This window comes from Trachurus japonicus, chromosome 21, assembly GCF_045865225.1.
Source record: "Trachurus japonicus isolate A0001 chromosome 21, Traja_1.0".
Classification (NCBI taxonomy): domain Eukaryota; kingdom Metazoa; phylum Chordata; class Actinopteri; order Carangiformes; family Carangidae; genus Trachurus; species Trachurus japonicus.
The window spans coordinates 33,129,661-33,150,474 of NC_140927.1; the positions used below are offsets into that span (position 1 = coordinate 33,129,661).

General features: G+C 43.1%; 1 protein-coding gene across 1 annotated transcript in view; it reads left to right on the forward strand.

Annotated features, from left to right (window-relative positions):
• The first annotated feature begins 1,799 nt into the window (after positions 1 to 1,799).
• Positions 1,800 to 20,814, forward strand: part of LOC146965596 (protein NLRC3-like) — a 104,810-nt gene continuing 85,795 nt past the window's right edge. The window contains exons 1-7 of the mRNA XM_085765063.1: positions 1,800 to 2,036; positions 2,167 to 2,280; positions 6,228 to 6,341; positions 6,518 to 6,596; positions 6,757 to 6,985; positions 7,137 to 8,940; positions 10,075 to 10,248. Of these exons, the coding sequence (XP_085621189.1) occupies positions 1,966 to 2,036; positions 2,167 to 2,280; positions 6,228 to 6,341; positions 6,518 to 6,596; positions 6,757 to 6,985; positions 7,137 to 8,940; positions 10,075 to 10,248 (2,585 nt within the window). The 5' untranslated portion in view covers positions 1,800 to 1,965. The remainder of the gene's footprint in view (positions 2,037 to 2,166; positions 2,281 to 6,227; positions 6,342 to 6,517; positions 6,597 to 6,756; positions 6,986 to 7,136; positions 8,941 to 10,074; positions 10,249 to 20,814) is intronic.

The window sequence follows — 20,814 nt, forward strand, 5'->3', positions numbered from 1 at the left end:
AAGATCTGCTGTGTGTTAGACCATGGGTTAAACTTACGCCGGAATATCCCTTTAAATAAATAATGTGTTACATTAACATTTTTAACACACACAGGGGAAACACACACATGTTCTTCTGACAAGCGGCGGACTGAAGATCAATATTATCATTAGTATTTTAACTGTTTATGGTTCAGTATTAGAAATAAACAGCAGTAGTAAAAACACCAGTCTCTCTACTCAGATTACAGAAGTGACCTCCCCTCCTCCTCTTCCTGTTTAAAGTTTACTTTCACTTTTCACCACGTGGTTGTGTCGCAGCTTATTTCGTCGTGTGAAGGTAAGGTGAACAGTCTGAATGTTTTCCTCGTTAACACCTGTTGTTACCCGAGTTTTCTGCCCTTCAACTTGTCGTTGTGTTGTTGTTGTGTTATTATAATGTTACTGTAGCTGAGTCAGAGCTGTAGCTGTAAAGTCTGGACCGGGTTAGGGGTGGATGTGTGGATGTTGTCGGTAGAAGCGCTGGAATAAGAGCAGAAGCTGAGTCAGTGGATGGATTAGTGGATTTGCTCAATACTATGGTATTAATGGTTAAAATAAATTTGAAGCAATTTGGTTGAATGTGTGTTTTATTGAATTTAGTAACACTCTTTGTCCCCAGTGGACAAAAGAGCACAAAACATAACATTATCACACAAGTTGTGTTTCATCTTTTTATTCAACTTCAGACCAACCTGCTAATTTCACACCTCATTTATATGAAATAATACCTATTTTTTGAGTTTCACAAAATAGAAAATTTCCCCAACTGGTTTGACTGCTAAAAAGCACAAAACATAACATTATCACACATATCTGTGTTATAAAACAAATCAACATTCATTTCCAAAACATTTAACATAACATTTGAGGGGCAGCTAGGTGAGGGGCTGCTGGGTGAGGGGCAGCTGGGTGAGGGGCAGCTGCCACAGAAAGAGAGACTGTTTCTGAATGAAGATTGACTCTGAAAAGTTAGTTAGAAAGATTGAATGTATGCTGTTAAATGTTTTGGAAATTAATGTTGATTTGTTTTATAACACAAATATGTGTGATAATGTTATGTTTTGTGCTTTTTAGCAGTCAAACCAGTTGGGGTCATTTTGATATTACTATTTGCTGCCATAAAAAAAAAGGGGGTTAACAAAAAAATGATGGAAGTTTGTCATATGCCAGTGTCTGATAATCCATCAATTCATTTTCCTTTGATCTTTACTATATTTGAAATGATTCAGATTTTCTGTTTTGTGAAATTAAAAAAATAGGTATAATTTAATATAAATGAGGTATTAATTACAAAAAAAAGTATGAAATTAGTATCAATAGGTTGGTCTGAAGTTGAATAAAACGATGAAACATAAATGTGTGTGATAATGTTGTGTTTTGTACTTTTTAGCCGTCAGAAGACAATGGATGTTACTATTTGCTGCCATTAAAAAAAAGAAGAAAAGGTTAAAAAAAAAAAAAAAAACTCCTCATGGAAGTTGCTGTGATAGTGGAGCTGTGAGGTGAAATAAGTGGAGGCCCAGTTGTTGTGTGTGTAGCTTGTTTGGTCCAGTGGTTTTCCACACAGAGACTGTGTCACATCAACTCAGTGGATCTCAGTCCTTGTGTGTGTGTGTGTGTGTGTGTGTGTGTGTGTCAGTGGATGGAAACAGTGGTCCATGGATCATGTTGCTGGGCTGCTCTTCACTTCACTGCAGCTCCATGACGCCATCTAGTGGACTGATAGTAGAAGTAGAGCAGCTGATGGCAGCTTCCTCTTCCTCACTGCTGTGTGACTGCATTCAGCTGACACTGATATGAAGCAGAGGAGAAGAGCCAATCAGTGGAGGAGCAGCTGGAGACATGATGGACATGTGAGCTGCTGTGCAGATGAATGATGTGTGTTTCCTCTGCAGGTGAAGCTACAAAGTGTGTGTGAGCTGATGTGGATGTGAGCTCAGCAGCATGGATCAGTGTGAGGACAGAGAGGAGGGAGCCCCTCCCTCTAAAACCAAAAGCCAGACCACAGGTCAAAGGTCAGAGTTTAAAACAGTCAGAAAGACTTTTATCTCTAAAAGTCAGTTGTTGTGTTTATTAAAAGACTGAAGATATTTTTCATCGGTTTTTCTCCAACATGCACATTTATCAGTTGTGTTGTTGTTTCAGGATCCAGCAGCAGAGACCAGACTCTCCTGAACCCAGCTGTCTGTCTTTAAAGAGCAACGACTCAAAGGACTGGTCCATTAACTTTAAAGGAGGACGTGGACCAACTGATCAGATGTAAGAGACAAAACAACATTTCAAAGGTTTAGAGTTTCTGTTTAACATTCTTCCTGTGGAGTCACATTTCAATGATTCTCATTAACAACTGAGATATAACTCAGACACACGTTAAAGGACAATTCCAGGCGAATTCAACTCGGGGGTGTATGTTCCTATCATTTTAGGTCTAAAAGAAGGAATCTGAAGATTTTCAGTTTAATGTCTCCTGTTTTGCGGTAGTTGTGTCTGTCTCCGCATCACCACGGCAGCGATGAATGGGAGCGGATTGAAGTATTGCTGCTTAGGCTGTTTACATCCCTCAAAGCCACAGACAGCGTCAGATGGCGACTCAAACATGCACCGAGAAGTTTATTTACTTCAAGCAAGCCGACATGATTGTAAAACTCTATCTAATTCAAAGTCTCCCAGAATCTCGTGCGAGACCCAAGTTGCCGTGCTGGTGTATTCAGGTGCAGTTGGAAAGCTATTGTTTGTGTCATAAACACAGGAATATCAACTTTTGGCTTGCATCAAGTAAAAAAAAACTTCTCTGCGCATGTTTGAGTAGCCACCTGATGCGTGTCTGAAGCAAGTCAAGAGTTGATATTCCTGTGTTTATGACCAGTGCTTTAAGTGGGAAAAAATAAGTGCCGGTACTCCCCTTTTCAGCTGTTGGCTGGTAAATTAGGCGGTGGGCGGTCGATACTAGCACATCATTAAGAGACAGGCTATTGTACACTCAAATATGATGCTGATTAAAAAACAAAAATCCAATTGAACTTTCCAGAAAGATTTTTAAGAAGTATTTTCTTGTTAAAATCCATCTGTGAATAAGACGACAAATGAATCAGTATTTGTTATTTGAAGTTTACCCACTTCATAAAGTGTCTCTATCCTGTCCTAATTGCTGTCCTAAATTATTGCCAACATGAGTTTATTCACTACTGTAACGGAACAGCAACATTTTCAACAGTAAAGTCACAATAAACTCAATATCTAGAAACAAATTAAAATTTTCACTAAAATCAAGCTGAATTAGTGATTCCTCCAGATTCACTACATCCTGGCAGCCTAATGTTACACAGGGGTTTGGAGCTGGTTTGTCTCAGCTAGAAGTTTTTGTGATTTGTGGCCAGATAAACAGCCTGTCAGCTGTCATTGTTCTAACAAGCTGACTGCAACAGCTTTCATTTTACTGTGCTCTTGTCAAGAGTAGTGTTAGCTAAACAAGCATTTTAGAAAATATGACTCATATTTAAGCATGTTGAATACAGTAAGTGGTAGGCTACCACTGGGAAGTCATGTTAAAGCAGATAACAGCGGCACGGCCGTTTCGGCTAATGCTGTGTTCAAGGCAGGCTTTTGAAACCGTAAGTTACAGCTTCAAGTCACAACTACGACTTGGTAGCGTTCCAGGTAACCCGTAGCTCGTGTTTTTACCGTCCTGTTGTCTGTGAAAGTTCCCTATAACGGCCACTCGTAACTTCCGACCCGTGAACTCGTACCAGATCGAACTGGGATGACTTCACAGGAAGGAAAAACACAAAGTACGAGTTTCCTTGAACGCACCATGAGTTAGCAGCCCCCGCCCTTGTCAGGCATCAATTGGTCCTCGTGCTACGTCACCACATTCACGCGCATCCCTTGGCTGCACACACAGCCCTTCATGCCGTTCTCTCCCCTCATTGGATAACACTTGTATCCCACAAGGAAAATTTTCTCCTCGGGTTACAGCAGAGCAGAGTGACGGAGAGACTCGTGTTTAGGCTGAAATACTTCATGTAAGTGATTGCTGACGGAAAATAGGACTATTTAGGACTTATATTAACAAAAACATTCCACTGATATCTGCTTTAATGGCTTTACACTTAAGGCACTGTTTATGACACAAACGCCCACGGCAACTTGGGTCTCGCGCGAGACTCTGGGAGATTTTGAATTAGATCTAGTTTTACAAACATGTTGGCTTGCTTGAAGTAAATAAACTTCTCGGTGCATGTTTGAGTCGCCATCTGACACTGTCTGTTGAAAAAAATTGCGGCTTTGAGGGATCTAAACAGTAGGGATGGGTACCGAAATTCTGTACTTAACCTAACTTGACCTAATTCCCACCAAAGTACCGAGTATTGATTCACATAAAGTCAATCTGTACCACATTTCGGTACCTGAACGCACCTTCGTCGTGCGTCAGCAAGAGTGCAGTCTGCATGAGCACCGCACACTCGCGCCCGCCCCCCTCCTCTCTCTCCCTCTCTCTCTCTCTCTGAAATGAGACGCGGAGAAGCGGTAGTGCCAGCCCGTCGTTTTAAATCACTACCTGACAAACAGCCGTCCGTCATTCAACGTGAAGAATGGACTGTTGTAACAATCCGTACCGAAGCGGTCCGGTCCCGAGTCCCGCTTCTCATCACAGCGGCGCCATTCAAGTCCTCGTCATGTAATAAGAGCACATCTAAACGAGTCTCCCCTTCTCCTCTCGTCAAAACGTGAAGTCCACATGTTGCAGAGTTTGCACTGCAGTTTCAGTTTTTTTTTTTTTTGGACAAAGTTTCACACAGAGCTTTCTGATGGCTGTAGGAGTCTCTCCATGTTTCTCATTTTCCCACAGTAAAAACGGACATTTTTTCAGACAAGACTATAGTCTCAAACTTTTTTTTTTTTTCATTGAATGACTATTCCATTATATGAAAATTATTGCCCATCCCAAAACATGAAATACTCTTAAAGGCTGAGGAGTTGTGATGTTGTTAAGGGGTAAATATTAAAATTTCAGGCGTTTCTATTAATTTTTTTACTTTTTATTTTTTGAATTACCACACACACAAAAAGTACCGAAAACAGGTACCGATTGGTACCGGTATAGGTTCCCAGGTACCGAGTATCGATACCGTATCGATTCAAATGCAAAAGGTACCCATCCCTAGTAAACAGCCTAAGCAGCGGAACTTGCATCCGCTCCCATTCATTGCTGCCGTGGCGATGCGGGGACAGGCACAACTACCACAAAACAGGAGCAATTAACCTGAAAATCTTCAGATTCCTTCTTTTAGACCTAAAATGATAAGAAAATACACCCCCGAGTTGAATTCGCCTGGAATTGTCCTTAAAGTGAATGACTGACAGCATCCCATGCATCTTTTTTTCTGTTATTGCATCCACTGCTGATGCTACTAAATATAACAGCTGCTTTTTGTTCACTTCCTGCAGCAGTCGCTCCACTTCAGCACTAAAGTTCTTTTTATGTTTGGAGTCTGACGCTCCCCTTAGATTTTTGTTTGGACATTTTAACATTCTTTCTCAACTCACATTCTCTGGCATTCTTGATTTAACAACACGTTCATGAATCTGACGTAGAGTTTGCATGTTCTCCCCGTGCATGTGTGGGTTCTCTCCAGCTTCCTCCCACAGACCAAAGACATGCAGGTGAACTGGTGACTCTAAATTGCCCATAGGTGTGAATGTGTGTGTATATGTTGGCCATGTGATAGACTGATGACCTGTCCAGGGTGAACCCCGCCTCCTGCCCAAAGTCAGCTGAGAAAGGCTCCAGCTCACCCTCCACCCTAGTGAGGATGGGCTGTATAGACGATGAATGAACTTAAAGAGAAATTGGTGAATGAGGCCCATTGTTACAAAATGTAGGAAAAGGAAGTCCTTCACATTTGTAACCCTTAAAATAACTTTGCAGGGAATTCTTTTGAAAACCTAAAACTATCTAACATGAGTTGTGTTTCAAAGGAGGTTAAATCGAAAGCAACTGGACTTAGTTATTTGTCTAGGAAGACGTTTCGCCTCTCATCCTCTTGGATGAAGACGTTTCGCCTCTCATCCTCTTGGATGAGAGGCGAAACGTCTTCCTAGACAAATAACTAAGTCCAGTTGCTTTCGATTTAACCTCCTTTGAAATACTATGACCTGGGCAAATGAGAATATGCACCGGCTTATGAGTTGTGTTGTTGTTTCAGGATCCAGCAGCAGAGACCAGACTCTCCTGAACCCAGCTGTCTGTCTTTAAAGAGCGACCGGTCAAAGGACTTAGGCATTGACTTTAAAGGAGGACGAGGATCAGCTGATCAGATGTAAGCTGTAACTGACAGTCAGACTCAGGTTATTGTAGAAAAGAACCAGTTTGTACGACGTGTTGTTGGACCAGGTCTGAAACCAAAGTGTCTCTGTCTGTTGTGAACGTCCTCAGGGGACATATCTTGTATTATCTCTCTGTCCTGATGTTGACTTGACACTGATTCCTCCACAGAGTGGACCAGGAGAGCTCAGAGGTTCCCAGTGGTCAGTCTGCCCAGCAGCATCAAACACACCTGGACTCCATATTTATGGTGAGGACATGTCCAACAGCTGCTGTTACATCTGTTGTGTTCACCATCATCTCCATGCTGCACTTTGACACCAGTGGATTGTCAGTCTGTCCAACATGGGTCTGATGTTTGGCTCCATGGTTTTAGTTTGATGCTGTCACTCATAGAGTTTCTGTTCCAGCTGCTGGAGGAGAACATGGTCACTTTTGTCAAGAACGAGCTGAAGAAGATCCACAAGGCTCTGAGTCCTGATTACCCAGCATGCTCAGGGAGTCAGGGGGAGGATGAGGAGGTGTTGGACGGTGAGGATGAAGACCAGAGGAGGAGCAGCAGAGACGCATTAGTGAAGATCACAGTGAACTTCCTGAGGAGGATGAAGCAGGAGGAGCTGGCTGAGCGTCTGCAGAGCAGTAAGAGGATTTCTGTAAAGATTCAACATGATGGACAAATGAGACGTTCACTGACATCAACACATGGAGGGAAACATGTTCATAGTTGTTATTTAGAGGAATTAAAATGTTATATTTTCTAATTGATCTTATATCTTGTGTTTTCATTCAGAATATTTTGCTCCAGTTTGTCGACGTAAACTCAAATCTGTCCTGAGGAAGAAGTTCCAGTGTGTGTTTGAGGGGATCTCTAAAGCAGGAAACCCAACCCTTCTGAAGCAGATCTACACAGAGCTCTACATCACAGAGGGAGGGGCTGGAGGGGTCAATGATGAACATGAGGTCAGACAGATTGAAACAGCGTCCAGGAAACCAGACAGACCAGAAACAACCATCAGACAAGAAGACATCTTTAAAGCCCCACCTGGTAGAGACGGACCAATCAGAAGAGTGATGACAAAGGGAGTGGCTGGCATTGGGAAAACAGTCTTAACACAGAAGTTCACTCTGGACTGGGCTGAAGACAAAACCAACCAGGACATACACTTCACATTTCCCTTCACCTTCAGAGAGCTGAATGTGCTGAAAGAGGAAAAGTTCAGCTTGGTGGAACTTGTTCACCACTTCTTCTCTGAAACCAAAGAAGCAGGAATCTGCAGGTTTGATCTGTTCCAGGTCGTCTTCATCTTTGACGGTTTGGACGAGTGTCGACTTCCTCTGGACTTCCACAACACTGAGATCCTGACTGATGTGACAGAGTCCACCTCAGTGGACGTGCTGCTGACCAACCTCATCAGGGGGAACCTGCTTCCCTCTGCTCGCCTCTGGATAACCACACGACCTGCAGCAGCCAATCACATCCCTCCTCAGTGTGTTGACATGGTGACAGAGGTCAGAGGGTTCACTGACCCACAGAAGGAGGAGTACTTCAGGAAGAGGTTCAGAGATGAGGAGCAGGCCAGAAGGATCATCTCCCACATCAAGACCTCACGAAGCCTCCACATCATGTGCCACATCCCAGTCTTCTGCTGGATCACTGCTACAGTTCTGGAGGATCTGTTGAAGACCAGAAGGAGAGGAGAGCTGCCCAAGACCCTGACTGAGATGTACATCCACTTCCTGGTGGTTTATCTAAAACTGAAGAAGGTCAAGTATGATGGAGGAGCTGAGACAGATCAACACTGGAGTGCAGAGAGCAGGAAGATGATTGAGTCTCTGGGAAAACTGGCTTTTGAGCAGCTGCAGAAAGGAAACCTGATCTTCTATGAATCAGACCTGACAGAGTGTGGCATCGATATCAGAGCAGCCTCAGTGTACTCAGGAGTGTTCACACAGATCTTTAAAGAGGAGAGCGGCCTGTACCAGGACAAGGTGTTCTGCTTCGTCCATCTGAGTGTTCAGGAGTTTCTGGCTGCTCTTCATGTCCATCTGACCTTCATCAACTCTGGACTCAACCTGATGTCACAACAACAAACAACCTCCAAGAAGACTGAAACAACAGAAGTCAAATCTGCAGAGACAAACTTCTACCAGAGCGCTGTGGACGAGGCCTTACAGAGTCCAAATGGACACCTGGACTTGTTCCTCCGCTTCCTCCTGGGTCTTTCACTGGAGACCAATCAGAATCTCCTTCAAGGTCTGATGTCACTGACAGGAAGTGACTCACGGTCCAAAAAGAAAACAGCCCAGTACATCAAGAAGAAGATTGAAAAGACTCCCTCTGCAGAGAAAAGCATCAACCTGTTCCACTGTCTGAATGAACTGAATGATCGTTCTCTAGTGGAGGACATCCAACAGTCCCTGAGATCAGGAAGTCTCTCCACAGATAAACTGTCTCCTGCTCAATGGTCGGCTCTGGTCTTCATCTTACTGTCATCAGAAGAAGATCTGGACGAGTGTGACCTGAGGAAATACTCTGCTTCAGAGGAGGCTCTTCTGAGGCTGCTGCCAGTGGTCAAAGCCTCTAACAAAGCTCTGTAAGTGTAGAGATAGTTGGATTTATTCATCATTATATAAAAACACTGTCTTTATGATAGGGAAACTTCGAGCGGCTGTGGAACCAGTGCTTGATAAATGTCAGTTTGCCTTCACCAAGAATCGCAGCACAAGTGGTGCCATAGTGACATATTGAAACATACTAATTTAAGTGTTCACCAATCTGCGTGTGTGATGCCCACTTGCTGCATATTAACACGATCAAAACTGTTGAGATGCTGCTCGATCCTAGATCAGTGGGTGATCAAAGCCCAGTGGCCATCCATGGCCAACACATTGTGGAGTACCTTGGAGTCTTCATTGACAGCGACTTGAGCTTGAGCACACAGGTGGCCAATGTCTGTGCCAATATTCATCAGTGTCTGTGCCAATATTCATCAGTGTCTCTATATCTTACGTAGGCTCAGAGTGTTTGGAGTTTGCAAAAACATTATGTTAATTTTTTATTGAGCAACAATGAGTCAGTACTCCAGTATGGTATCACCAGCTGGTGACATGTCCAGGTCACATGTCTGTTCTTATGATACAGGCTGTGGTCCTGAAATGTGTGTTTCTCTTCTATAATACACATTCTACATCTCGGAGGTAACATCATTCCACATACGGACTCCCTTCCCCTTTCAAACGGGCAGAGCTCCTTGGGAAACAGTAGTGGAGACACCAAGGAAGAATCAGGGTCTGACACACACGTGCAGGAAAAAGACAAGCGCACCGTTACAGCGTTGTGTTGTGATCGCACATGACGTGTCTATATTGAAAGTAAAGAGTTTGTTTGCACACCGGCAGCGGAAAATATATTTGTAAAATATAACACCTTACCACCTTCACCCTTTTCATGTCGCGCACCCCCTAGCGGCGGCTTGCGCACCACACGTTGGGAATCCCTGGTCTACTGTATGATTGCGATTGTCCAGTGTTGGTCTGTGTTTACTCCACTAGTCTTTTAATCTGATGAACGTTTATACTGTATGTTGTTTTTACTGTATGTGCTGCAACCGCTCCTTATCTCTGGGACAAATTTCTCCCTGGTGGAGACCAACAAAGTAACCTAACCTTTTCAACAGGACAGAAAATAAAATCCTTTCTTCTTTAACTCCTCATGATCATCTCTTCAGACTAAGCGGCTGTAACCTCTCAGAGAGAAGCTGTGAAGCTCTGTCCTCAGTCCTCAGCTCCCAGTCCTCTAGTCTGAGACACCTGGACCTGAGTAACAATGACCTGCAGGACTCAGGAGTGAAGCTGCTGTCTGGTGGACTGGAGAGTCCACACTGTAGACTGGAGACTCTCAGGTGAGGATCCATCCAGCTGTTTATCTGATGACACTTGAACACAGCAGGTGTTGACAGAGGGTTCCTGTGTGTTGTTGTGTGTGTTCAGTCTGTCAGGATGTCTGGTCACAGAGGAAGGCTGTGCTTCTCTGGCCTCAGCTCTGAGCTCCAACCCCTCCCATCTGAGAGAGCTGGACCTGAGCTACAACCATCCAGGAGCCTCAGGAGTGAAGCTGCTGTCTGCTGGACTGGAGGATCCAGAATGGAGACTGGACTCTCTCAGGTATGGAGAGGCTGCTGCAGCCACACACACTGTCTGATAGAGGAGGAGGAGCTGGAACATTTTCTATGGCCACGTTCACACCTGGTCACACCTGGTATTAACATCTGTCTCAGGTGATCCATGCATTGATGCCATCAGATCCCATCGCTCAGACCATATCCAGAGGTGGTGTAGGCCACAGTGAAGCTCCGCCCACTCCACTGACGTCCTCTGTCTCAGTCTGACTCGTCCCAACACAGTTTATACTCAGTCACAGTGATGAACTACTGGGATCAGGAGTTTCTCCTCATGATGACTTCAGTGTCTCATCATGGCTCTGTGTCATATTCAGGAGAAGAGATGTCAGGGATGAAAGCAGCTGTTGGCAGCTGTGCTCTGAGTCTCTCCAGATGTTTGGATCAAACTTTATTTCAGAGTGTATCAGGAAACATTTCAGCTGCAGCTGGTTGAACTGCTCCTGAACCAACAGAGTGTTTGACTTCCTGTATCTGGCCCTTCAAAATAAAAGCCCTATACCCTTTCATATACAGTTAAGTCATATTAATTTTGACTTAATTCTGACAAGACACGGCTCCAAATGTTGTTGTTTTTTTCCTGCGACCAATCGACCAATGAAATCTTGGTCGGCTAATGATTTTTTGGTCGACCAGTGCTTGGTCGACTATTTGGGGGCAGCCCTAGTGGACACACTAATAACAACACAGCAACAAGAATCAAAGCATGTCCACTGCTCAGAGACATTCGTCTCCCAGCGTCTCCAACCAAAGAGGAAATAAGAGACAGAAACCAGGCGGCACCATCAGGTCTCTGTCTAGTCAGATATTGATGATCAATAATCAGCTCAGTCTCTCTGAGATCCTGATCTTGTCCTGATGAGATGTGTTGTTGTGTTGAGGAGACAGTAAATCACAGTGTGACATCCAGATGTCCTCACTGTCCAGAGGCCTGCAGCTGTCAATCAGAAGAAAGTGAGTGTAGTGAACAGTGTAATAATCAGTGTTTGTGGCTGAATGTGTGTGTGTGTGATCAAACAGCTGTTTTCAGACTGTGTGTGTGCTGCTCCAACACGTCTGACTCCAGATCAGATGAAGCCACAAAGTGGCTCCTTAATGAAAGTCTCCAGCAGCTGGAGCTTCACTTCCTGTCTGAGTCCATGTGCTCTGAGCTGAGCCTGCTTCTCTCTGCTCTACAGTTTCTCTGCTTCCTCTGGACTCTGACTTCAAGTCCAGTCAAAATGTGTGGACATGTTTGATGGAGCTCAGGACTGGTCCTGAGGATGGCTGCTTTACTCCACATGATGTGACTGATCTCAGTGAGTCAGTGTGTTGCAGCTGATCTGTGTGAAGAGCAGAGAAGAACAGAGTCATTGATCACGAGATCCTGATCCGTCCTGTCACTGTGATCAGATGGTTTCTTTTAGAGCTCCTTCATCCACTCACTGCTGCTGTGGCTCCTGTGGAAACCTGCTCACAGCCTCATTCTTCAGCTTCCTGTGGACTTTTCTTCAGACAAACACAAGTTGTGTTCACACTCAGTGTTTCTAATTAAACTCACTGTGTGTTTCACTGAGCTCTAACAAACGTGTTGAGTGTGTTTCCTTCCTCATCAAACACTGTGTGACAGCCCGGCTGTCCACGCCCTCGTAGCCGCCCCTCGTTGCGCTGTGCGGCACCGATTCGTCCCGACATTAATGGCGCCGGTCTTTTAAATCTCCGCCTCTGCCACTGTGCGGGTTGGATGACAGAGAGTGGGTCGGTTGCGTCCGAGCTCCTATGCTAGGTAGGAAAAAAGTGAGCCGTTAATCCTCGCCGCATTACCTGCACGGAGCCCTTCTCCGCCGTCAACACCGACATCCCGTCTTCCGGATCTCCTCCCGTTAACGTGAGCGTTAATCCTCACCACCGCGACCTGAGCGGATTCCTTCCTTCACCATCAACACCGGCAGCCCGTCGCCTGGAACCCTCCTCCCGGCGCGGAGTCTTCACCCCGAACAGACAGACAGACCCGACTAGACTGACTGTTCGCCCAGGTACCGAGTCGTTTTTTCCCTCCTGCGTTAACAGGGTTTTTTTTCCTTCCTTATACTCGGCCTGTGGTTTTGTGTTGTTTCCGGAAAAGGTTTTTTTTCTTCTTCCTTTTTTTCCCCTTTCAAAATAAAAGACTGAACATTGATTATTGAACTGATTTTGCGTTGGACTTGGTTATTGGATTGCTGCATTGCAAAGATTGTTTTTGTTGTTTATGTTGATCAAGTGCTGGTTTTTGGTTGATTAAGTGAGCTGTACACTGTGTGTGTATTGCTTTTGTGGGGTTTTGGGTATATGTGTGTGGTATAAAGAGTGTTAGGTCAAAAACAAAATAATATAAAAATCTTACGTTCCAGGAGAGAGACCTGGTTGGCACCCCGACAATAAACCTAACCGCCCCCTCACACTAAAACCGTCACAACTGAAACCATCCACTGTTCACAGCTGCACTCTTCTCCTTTCCTGGTGCATTGTGGGATATCTGGGCTGGTCAGCTCCACCTGTTGTGTCTTCATCTTCTTTGCTGTGACGTGTGTTTGTGCAGCTTGAGAGTCAGAGAGTGAAAGTGTGTGTCTCACACTGCAGTGACATCACATGGAGAAAAGACATGATGAAGTGTTTCCTCCTGTATCATCACTAGATAAAGACTCCAGCTCCTTCTTCTCTGTGCTCAGTGTTCATCCATACATACCAGCCTCCATGTGAACACAGTGATAAAACAGTGTGTGTGTGAGAGCCATGTAATGTCCATGTGTGCATGCTGACAGAGAAGGTGCTGCTCTGACCCCCCTCCTCCTTTCAGGGTGGAGCCTGCTGGAGTCCCATGGTTGACACCAGGTCTGAGGAAGTGTAAGTCTGTTTTTACTTTGATTCATGGAAACAAGGGATGCACATGTTGAACCTTTTAACCGTTAACCGATAACAAGAACTTTGACCGATTAATACTATCAGTACTTTTTTTTCATTAGCTCCTTGTCGTCAACTCCTGGGGGCGTGTCGACAAGTGCAGATTTCCACGTGCCTTCAGTCATATCTCGCAGTAAAAAGTTCCACAGGAGGACTGACAGTATGTGCAGCAGCCCCCGTGAAGGAAGGTCAGACAATAAATGTAGCTACACAGACATAGATGTGAATCATCTGTAACTACAGCGCTGAAAAAACTGAAAAAAATAAATAAAAGAGGACGTCGCTGCAGCTCTCCTGCAGCTCCACAGAGGAGCTCCTTCAGTTCCTGGTGTTTGGCTGCACTTCGTAACTAAACAGTTCTACATTGGACGATGTAACCTCCATATGAGCGATCAGCTGAGACAGAGCAGAGTGGATGTGGCGCAGATCAGCTGTCAGCGCACGCCGCCAGCGTTGTAATCTTATCGGTTATCGGTTAATAATCGGTTAACGAGCGTTGGTTATCGGTCAGAAAAAAAATTCAAAATGTGCATCCCTACTGGAAAGAAAGCAGCACATTCAACCATCTTCACACTGTCACATCACTGACCTCATGAGTCTTCATCAAACTGTCAATAACTGATCACATGATCAGTAACTGCAGCTGTGTCTTGTTCTCTCCATCAGATTCCTGTCCACTCACAATCGACACAAACACAGTGAACACAAAGATCAAACTATCTGACAACAACAGGAAGGCGACATGTGTGGAGGAGCATCAGTCATATCCTGATCATCCAGACAGATTTGACCTTCGACCTCAGCTGCTGTGTTCAACTGGTCTGACTGGTCACTGCTACTGGGAGGTCGAGAGGAGAGGAAACGTTTATATATCAGTGAGTTACAGAGGAATCAGCAGGAAAGGAGGCAGTGTAGACTGTGTGTTTGGAGGGAACGATCAGTCCTGGAGTCTGTTCTGCTCTGATGATGGTTACAGAGTCTGGCACAATAACAGACTGACACGTATCACCTCCTCCTCCTCCTCCTCCTCCTCCTCCTGTGTCTCTAACAGAGTAGCAGTGTATGTGGACTGTCCTGCTGGCTCTCTGTCCTTCTACAGAGTCTCCTCTGACTCACTGATCCACATCTACACCTTCAACACCACCTTCACTCAACCTCTGTATCCTGGGTTTAGGTTCTTCAGGTCTGGTTCGTCAGTGAGTCTGTGTTGAGTGAAGCAGAGTCTCCTCCTGTCACAGAAACCTTCTCACTGTTGAACAGACAGTTCAGTCTCTACACGTCTGTCTATGTCTCTCACTCACGTTGTCTTCACAGGACAGAGATGAATACAGTTTAATAATGACCTCATCAGCGTCATGGCAACAGAAAAATCACTGGGACCTGAAAAACAAGAAGAAGTTTATGAGAATCACTGAGAAGAGATTAAAAAATCAACTGATTTAATCCATTAATGTAAATAATCTGATGTGAAATAAACAAAAACGTGATTTAAAAAAGAATCAGTAAATAAATGAATTAATAAACAAACATATACATTTATTACTGGATTTATTTTGAGATTCATTTCCTGGCAGATTTTAATTCATTCATCAAGTTTTGACTAAAATGTCTCTCCATAGGCGTCAACGTCTTATTCTGAAATTGTTCACTGCTGCCAATGTGTGACTTTACTTTGTAGAATGTTTATCAGTTGTTTTTCTCTAGTTGTTAAAGGGATAGTTCACCCAAAATTCAAATCTCTGGGAGAATTTTCAGAGTCCTCCGTGGCTTCTCTGAGTTACGGGGGGGGGGGGGGGGGTCCCGCGCAGCAGTATTTGTCCATATAATGGTTGTGAATGGATACCACTTTTCTTCGTCCAAAAAGACACACCAAAAAACATCCAAATACCTCCATAGTGCTTGTCTGTAATGTTCCTCTTGTATTGAAGCCCCGACATGAGAAATTGTTCCGAAAAAAAGTCTATAAGTCTATATTTTAAGCTTGTTTGTAGCGGAAGCTCCCAGTGTCTCAGAGAGCTCAAAGAGCAGCACATCTTTATATATACAATGTTGGAGCTATTTTTTTATTTTATTTTATTTCATTATGATTACATTTCTATTAGTATTCTAGTTTATTATTTGTTTAGTTTAGGTGTTTCTTGTTTATTATTTGTGTTTTGTTTCATTTGGACACGGTAGGAGGGCACCTGAAATTATAACTGTAGGTAGGCTGTCGGTAAGGGACCAGCATGCACCTGGGTGGGCAAATGGTTTTTTACCGGAGCGGGAGAGGCACAGGAATTTTCTTTGTTCTTTGTTTGCTCGCTTTTTGGTTAAATAAACCACGATTTTTGTTGAAATTGGACATTTTTTTGGACATTATGTTTTTTCTCATCCGCGTACACCACAACCCATGGTGCAACAGTGGCCCTTTGATTTGTATAATTTGAAGTTTGATTTGACACTTTTATTTGTTTGACAATCGGCTACTACATACAGTATATAATATACAGCCTGTTATTGGTTGTTTTAAATGTGTGAGCAGGCTCCTTCCAAATAATTTATACACCTCATTTGAACGTTGTTATCATCAATTTATTGAAGCACCAGACCAGACTGTACAATGTTCTTAGATTTAATACATTTACACCTGTCAACTTCCACTGCTCACCATTAAGGCAAAGTGCACAGCTGTTAATGTGTGAAAGGAACTTGAGTTGTAATGATGACACATTATAGTTTTGGATTACTTTCACATTCAGTCAGTCCACAGTTGTCCACCACGCTCTCTCTCTCTCTCTGACAGCAAAGGTGTTTTATTTATTATGATTATGATTATGATGATTATTATTATTGTTATTATTATTATTATTATTATTATTAAAGAGGTGTGTCACCTTACGTCAGCATTAAGATCTGCTGTGTGTTAGACTATGGGTTCAATTTACGCCGGCCTTTAAATAAATAATGTGTTACATTAACATTTTTAACACACACAGGGGAAACACACACATGTTCTTCTGACAAGCGGCGGACTGAATGTCAATATTATCATTAGTATTTTAACTGTTTATGGTTCAGTATTAGAAATAAACAGCAGTAGTAAAAACACCAGTCTCTCTACTCAGATTACAGAAGTGACATCCCCTCCCCCACTTCCTGTTTAAAGTTTACTTCCACTTTCACCCAGCGGTTGTGTTGCAGTTTATTTTGTCGTGTGAAGGTAAGGTGAACAGTCTGAATGTTTTCCTCGTTAACACCTGTCGTTACCTGAGTTCTCTGCCCTTCAACTTGTCGTTGTGTTGTTGTTGTGTTATTATAATGTTACTGTAGCTGAGTCAGAGCTGTAACTGTAAAGTCTGGACCGACAGAACCGTGTCCTCCATGTTGTGTGGGTGTTGTCGGTAGAAGCGCTGGAATAAGAGCAGAAGCAGAGTTAGTGGATGGTCAGTAGTTGAACACAGAGTGGTTCTTTGTGTGCAGCTCCACTTCCTGATGACTGGAGGCAGCTTTATCGCCTGAATCAGCCTGTGGAGGAGGCAGAGAGGAGCTGCTGCTCTGCCGCTGTCTGAGCCACTAAACGCAGCCTGAGCTCGTCCGGACAGCCGCTGGAGAACAGCTGGGACTTTGTCTGTGGTGAGTGGTCTGTCATTAGATTTACACTACAGGACTGATGTGGACTTCTTTTTTGTTTTGTTTTTTTATCAAACGGCCTGAAATTAACGGAGGTTGTTTAATACTATGGTATTAACAGTTAAAATAAATTTGAAGCAATTTGGTTGAATTATGGGTGTTTTATTGAATTTAGTAACACTCTTTGTCCCCAGAGGACAACGAGTGTTGATTTCACACCTCATTTATATGAAATAGCCTAATACCTATTTTCTGAGTCTCACAAAACAGAAAATGACCCCAACTGGTTCGACTGCTAAAAAGCACAAAACATAACATTATCACACATTTGTGTTATAAAACAAATCAACATTAATTTCCAAAACATTTAACATTTAACAGCATTCAAAGCTAACATTTCAGAATCAGTCTTCATTCAGAAACAGTCTGCATGTGTCCTCAGATGCAGGTAGTAATAGTGTGTTGTGTGCACATGTGTGCATTGCATTTTTGCAAAACAATGCAAAACAATGCTCTTTTTGGTGTGCGGATTTTTTCTTTTATTGCATTGATTCCTATTTGATCCAGCACCCTTCCCAATTGGGCCTACCCGATGTGCGTGTCTCTCTCTCTCATGTTAAAACGAATGACCAGAGGGGTTATTCCCCGGCAAATCGCACCCTGGGCTACAATTTATTTCAGAATTGTGCGAGTGCAGCCGAGAGTGGGGATTTCAGAACCACGGATAGCGCACGTAAAAAGATTTGACAACCTTTTAAATGTGTTTGCTGCAAGCAAAATTATACATAATAAATGAAGACAGTGACATATTTCTAATAAAAAACAATGGGCCTCATTCACGAACCGTTCTTAAGAACAAATTTGTTCTTAAGTCCTACTTACGAAGTTTTTACGAAGATTGTGGCATTCATGAATGTTTTCTTATCCAGAATTTGTTCTTAACTAAGAACAAAATCTACGAACAGTCAGGAGTATACTTACGCACTTTTAAGTGCTGAGACTTCTGCAAAAATAACCGATTATAGCGTTTTCTTTTGTTCTGCAGTTGTATGATATTATATGATTTGAATAAGAATTATTTTCTTATCTTTTATGATGTTTTTAATAATCATATATTAATAATAATAATAATTGACAAGTCATTGCAGTTTCTTAAAAAAACATTATAGACGGGGGGGGGGGGGCGGTAAATGTGTTGTTTGTTGTTGTGCGCAACATACAGCTCCTGATATGATTTTTTCTTCCTAATTGCGGGCTGCAACAGTGCACTTACTGTAAGTGTTTTTTTAAATATGTGATAATATGATGATATTTATGATGGCACACATGAGAGTGTGGTCTCTCTGATAACAACCCGAAGAGCTGCATCCACTAAACTAAATATAGCCTAAATATAAATATAAAAATATAAACTAAATATAGGCTAAGCCTTTTGTTTGTTTCTTTGTTTCATTCCTGCCGCAGTAGCGCCACTTCACTATTTAAGTTCTTTTTACGTTTGGAGTCTGGTGCTGCCTCCCAGATTTTCATTTGAGCATTTCAACTTTCTTTCTCACTTCACCTTCTCTGCTCAGTGCCTGTGGGTGCTGTGTGCACACGGCCCTGCAGTCTCATGCCCTTTTACGGGCATTGATGGGGCCGTTACCTATGCTGATCCTATGTTAATTAGACTCACCTGGCACACGCCCTCAACTTATGAGGAGTTGGCATAAGAACACAGCTGCGAACAATTCTGAGGCTTACGAACGCGTTGATGAATCTGACGTAGGGTTTTCTTAAGGAACTTCTTAAGAACAACTTAAGAAAGAATCTAAGAAGATTCTTAAGAAGATATTGGTGAATGAGGCCCAATGAGTTGAATGTTCATTTCAGCGAATTTCAGAAATGTGCGAGTGCGGCCGGAAAGCGGGCAGAAGTGTTGATGTACAGTGGGTACTAGTTTCAAATGGACGTTTCCCTCACGGAAAGCGTGATTAACGCGTTGCATGAAATTGTAGGTCACACTGTAGCCCCTAGGTGGAAGGAAATTTAAATCGAATGCAACTGGACTTGGTTATTTGTCTAGGAAGACGTTTCATCTCTCATCCAAGATCCTCTTGGATTACAAGTTACAGTTGCATTCGATTTAAATTTCCTTGAGATAAGTGCACACTGTTTCGGCTGCCAATTCGGTCATAGTTTATTTGTAATGTGTTTTCTTCATTCTTCATTAGGCTAATGTGAACACTAGAACCACCAAGACGGTCTCTCACAGATATTTGTGTTTTTCTTACGTAAATGCAGTGTTGTTTTCGTTAACGATGACGATGACGAAATATTTTCGTTGACGCCCCTTTTTTTCATGACGATAACAAGACGGTGACGAGATAAACATGGCTCTCTGATGACGAAAACATGACGAGACGTGTATGAGTTTTCGTTGACGAGACGAGAACGGACGTAAATGTCAGTGGTAGGGCTGTGATCGCCTCTAAATTCCATATTATGGATTGTCATTACTCTAAGCTTCACACGATTTAGCAACAGCTCCGTCAAAAGTAGAACAACGCTGATGAGACGAGCCGCGGTGCGCCCGGTGCTTGTGATCAGAGCGGCAGAGAGCAGGTGCAGCCATCTGACATGCAGCGCACATTCTGCTCAACACACCTGCCGTCACTTGACCAGAAGATATATGGACGTATTTTAAATATAATCCAGCAGAAAAAAAAACTGAATGCACTAGGCTACTGTTACCAATTTATTTGTGTGTAGGCTAATGCATAATCCTTAGACCATAAGCCATTGGGTGGAAACATATGTGTAAAACCATTCCTTTATTGAATTCATTTGTTAAAAGACTTTTTTTTTTTTTTTACCAAACTAGACTAAAACCTTGTTGAGTTTTCGTAGACTAAAACTATCACATATAGAAATGACTAAAATTGACTAAAACGAATAAGTATTTTCGTCAAAAAGACTAAGACTAAGACTAAATCTAAAATGCCTGCCAAAAACAACACTGCATAAATGACTTTGTTTACATTAAAACTACAGGTCTCTCAGTCCGTGACTTTTCCATATGTGATGGTTTCTGAAACTCCATTTGCCCTCACCTGCTGTGTCCTATTATACAAAAAGTCCTCTATCCATTGTATAACTCCCTCATCTAAACCATAAGATCTTGTCTTAGTAAGTAATCTTTTATGTGGGACTTCGTCAAAAGCTTTTTTAAAGTCCATATATACAATATATACAGTCAATTCATACAATTTTTATATCATAGTTTTGTTTTGGATGCTTGATATAATTTACTTTGCACACAAAAACACAAACATGGCTGCTCTATTGCTGGCTGTGGCCGGCTATGAGCGCTACCGTCTTTGCTATCGGCTATCAGGAAATCTCCCATGTGCGTGAATGTCTGTGTGAACCTCATGTAATGCCAGGGCTGCACCGTGGCTCTCTGTGGGATTGCCGGTGCTGTGCCGAGAAGTGGCTTGCCGCGAGCAGCATGCAGAGCTCGGCAAGCAGAGCTCAGCAAGCAGGCACTTCTCCGCACAACACCGGCTTTCCACACACAAGATGACTTTTGATTGAAACGGCCACGGTTGTCAGTCCCAATAATCGTAAATATTGAGCATGCGCAGAACGTTTTCCGAGCCGATTGTCGGGGGAATTTTGACTCTTAACACACCACACACTACAAGAGAATCTTAATAATCTGAAGAGCTTAAGATAATCGGGCGATGTCTGTCTGTGGTCGGAAGGGGGAAAATCTTA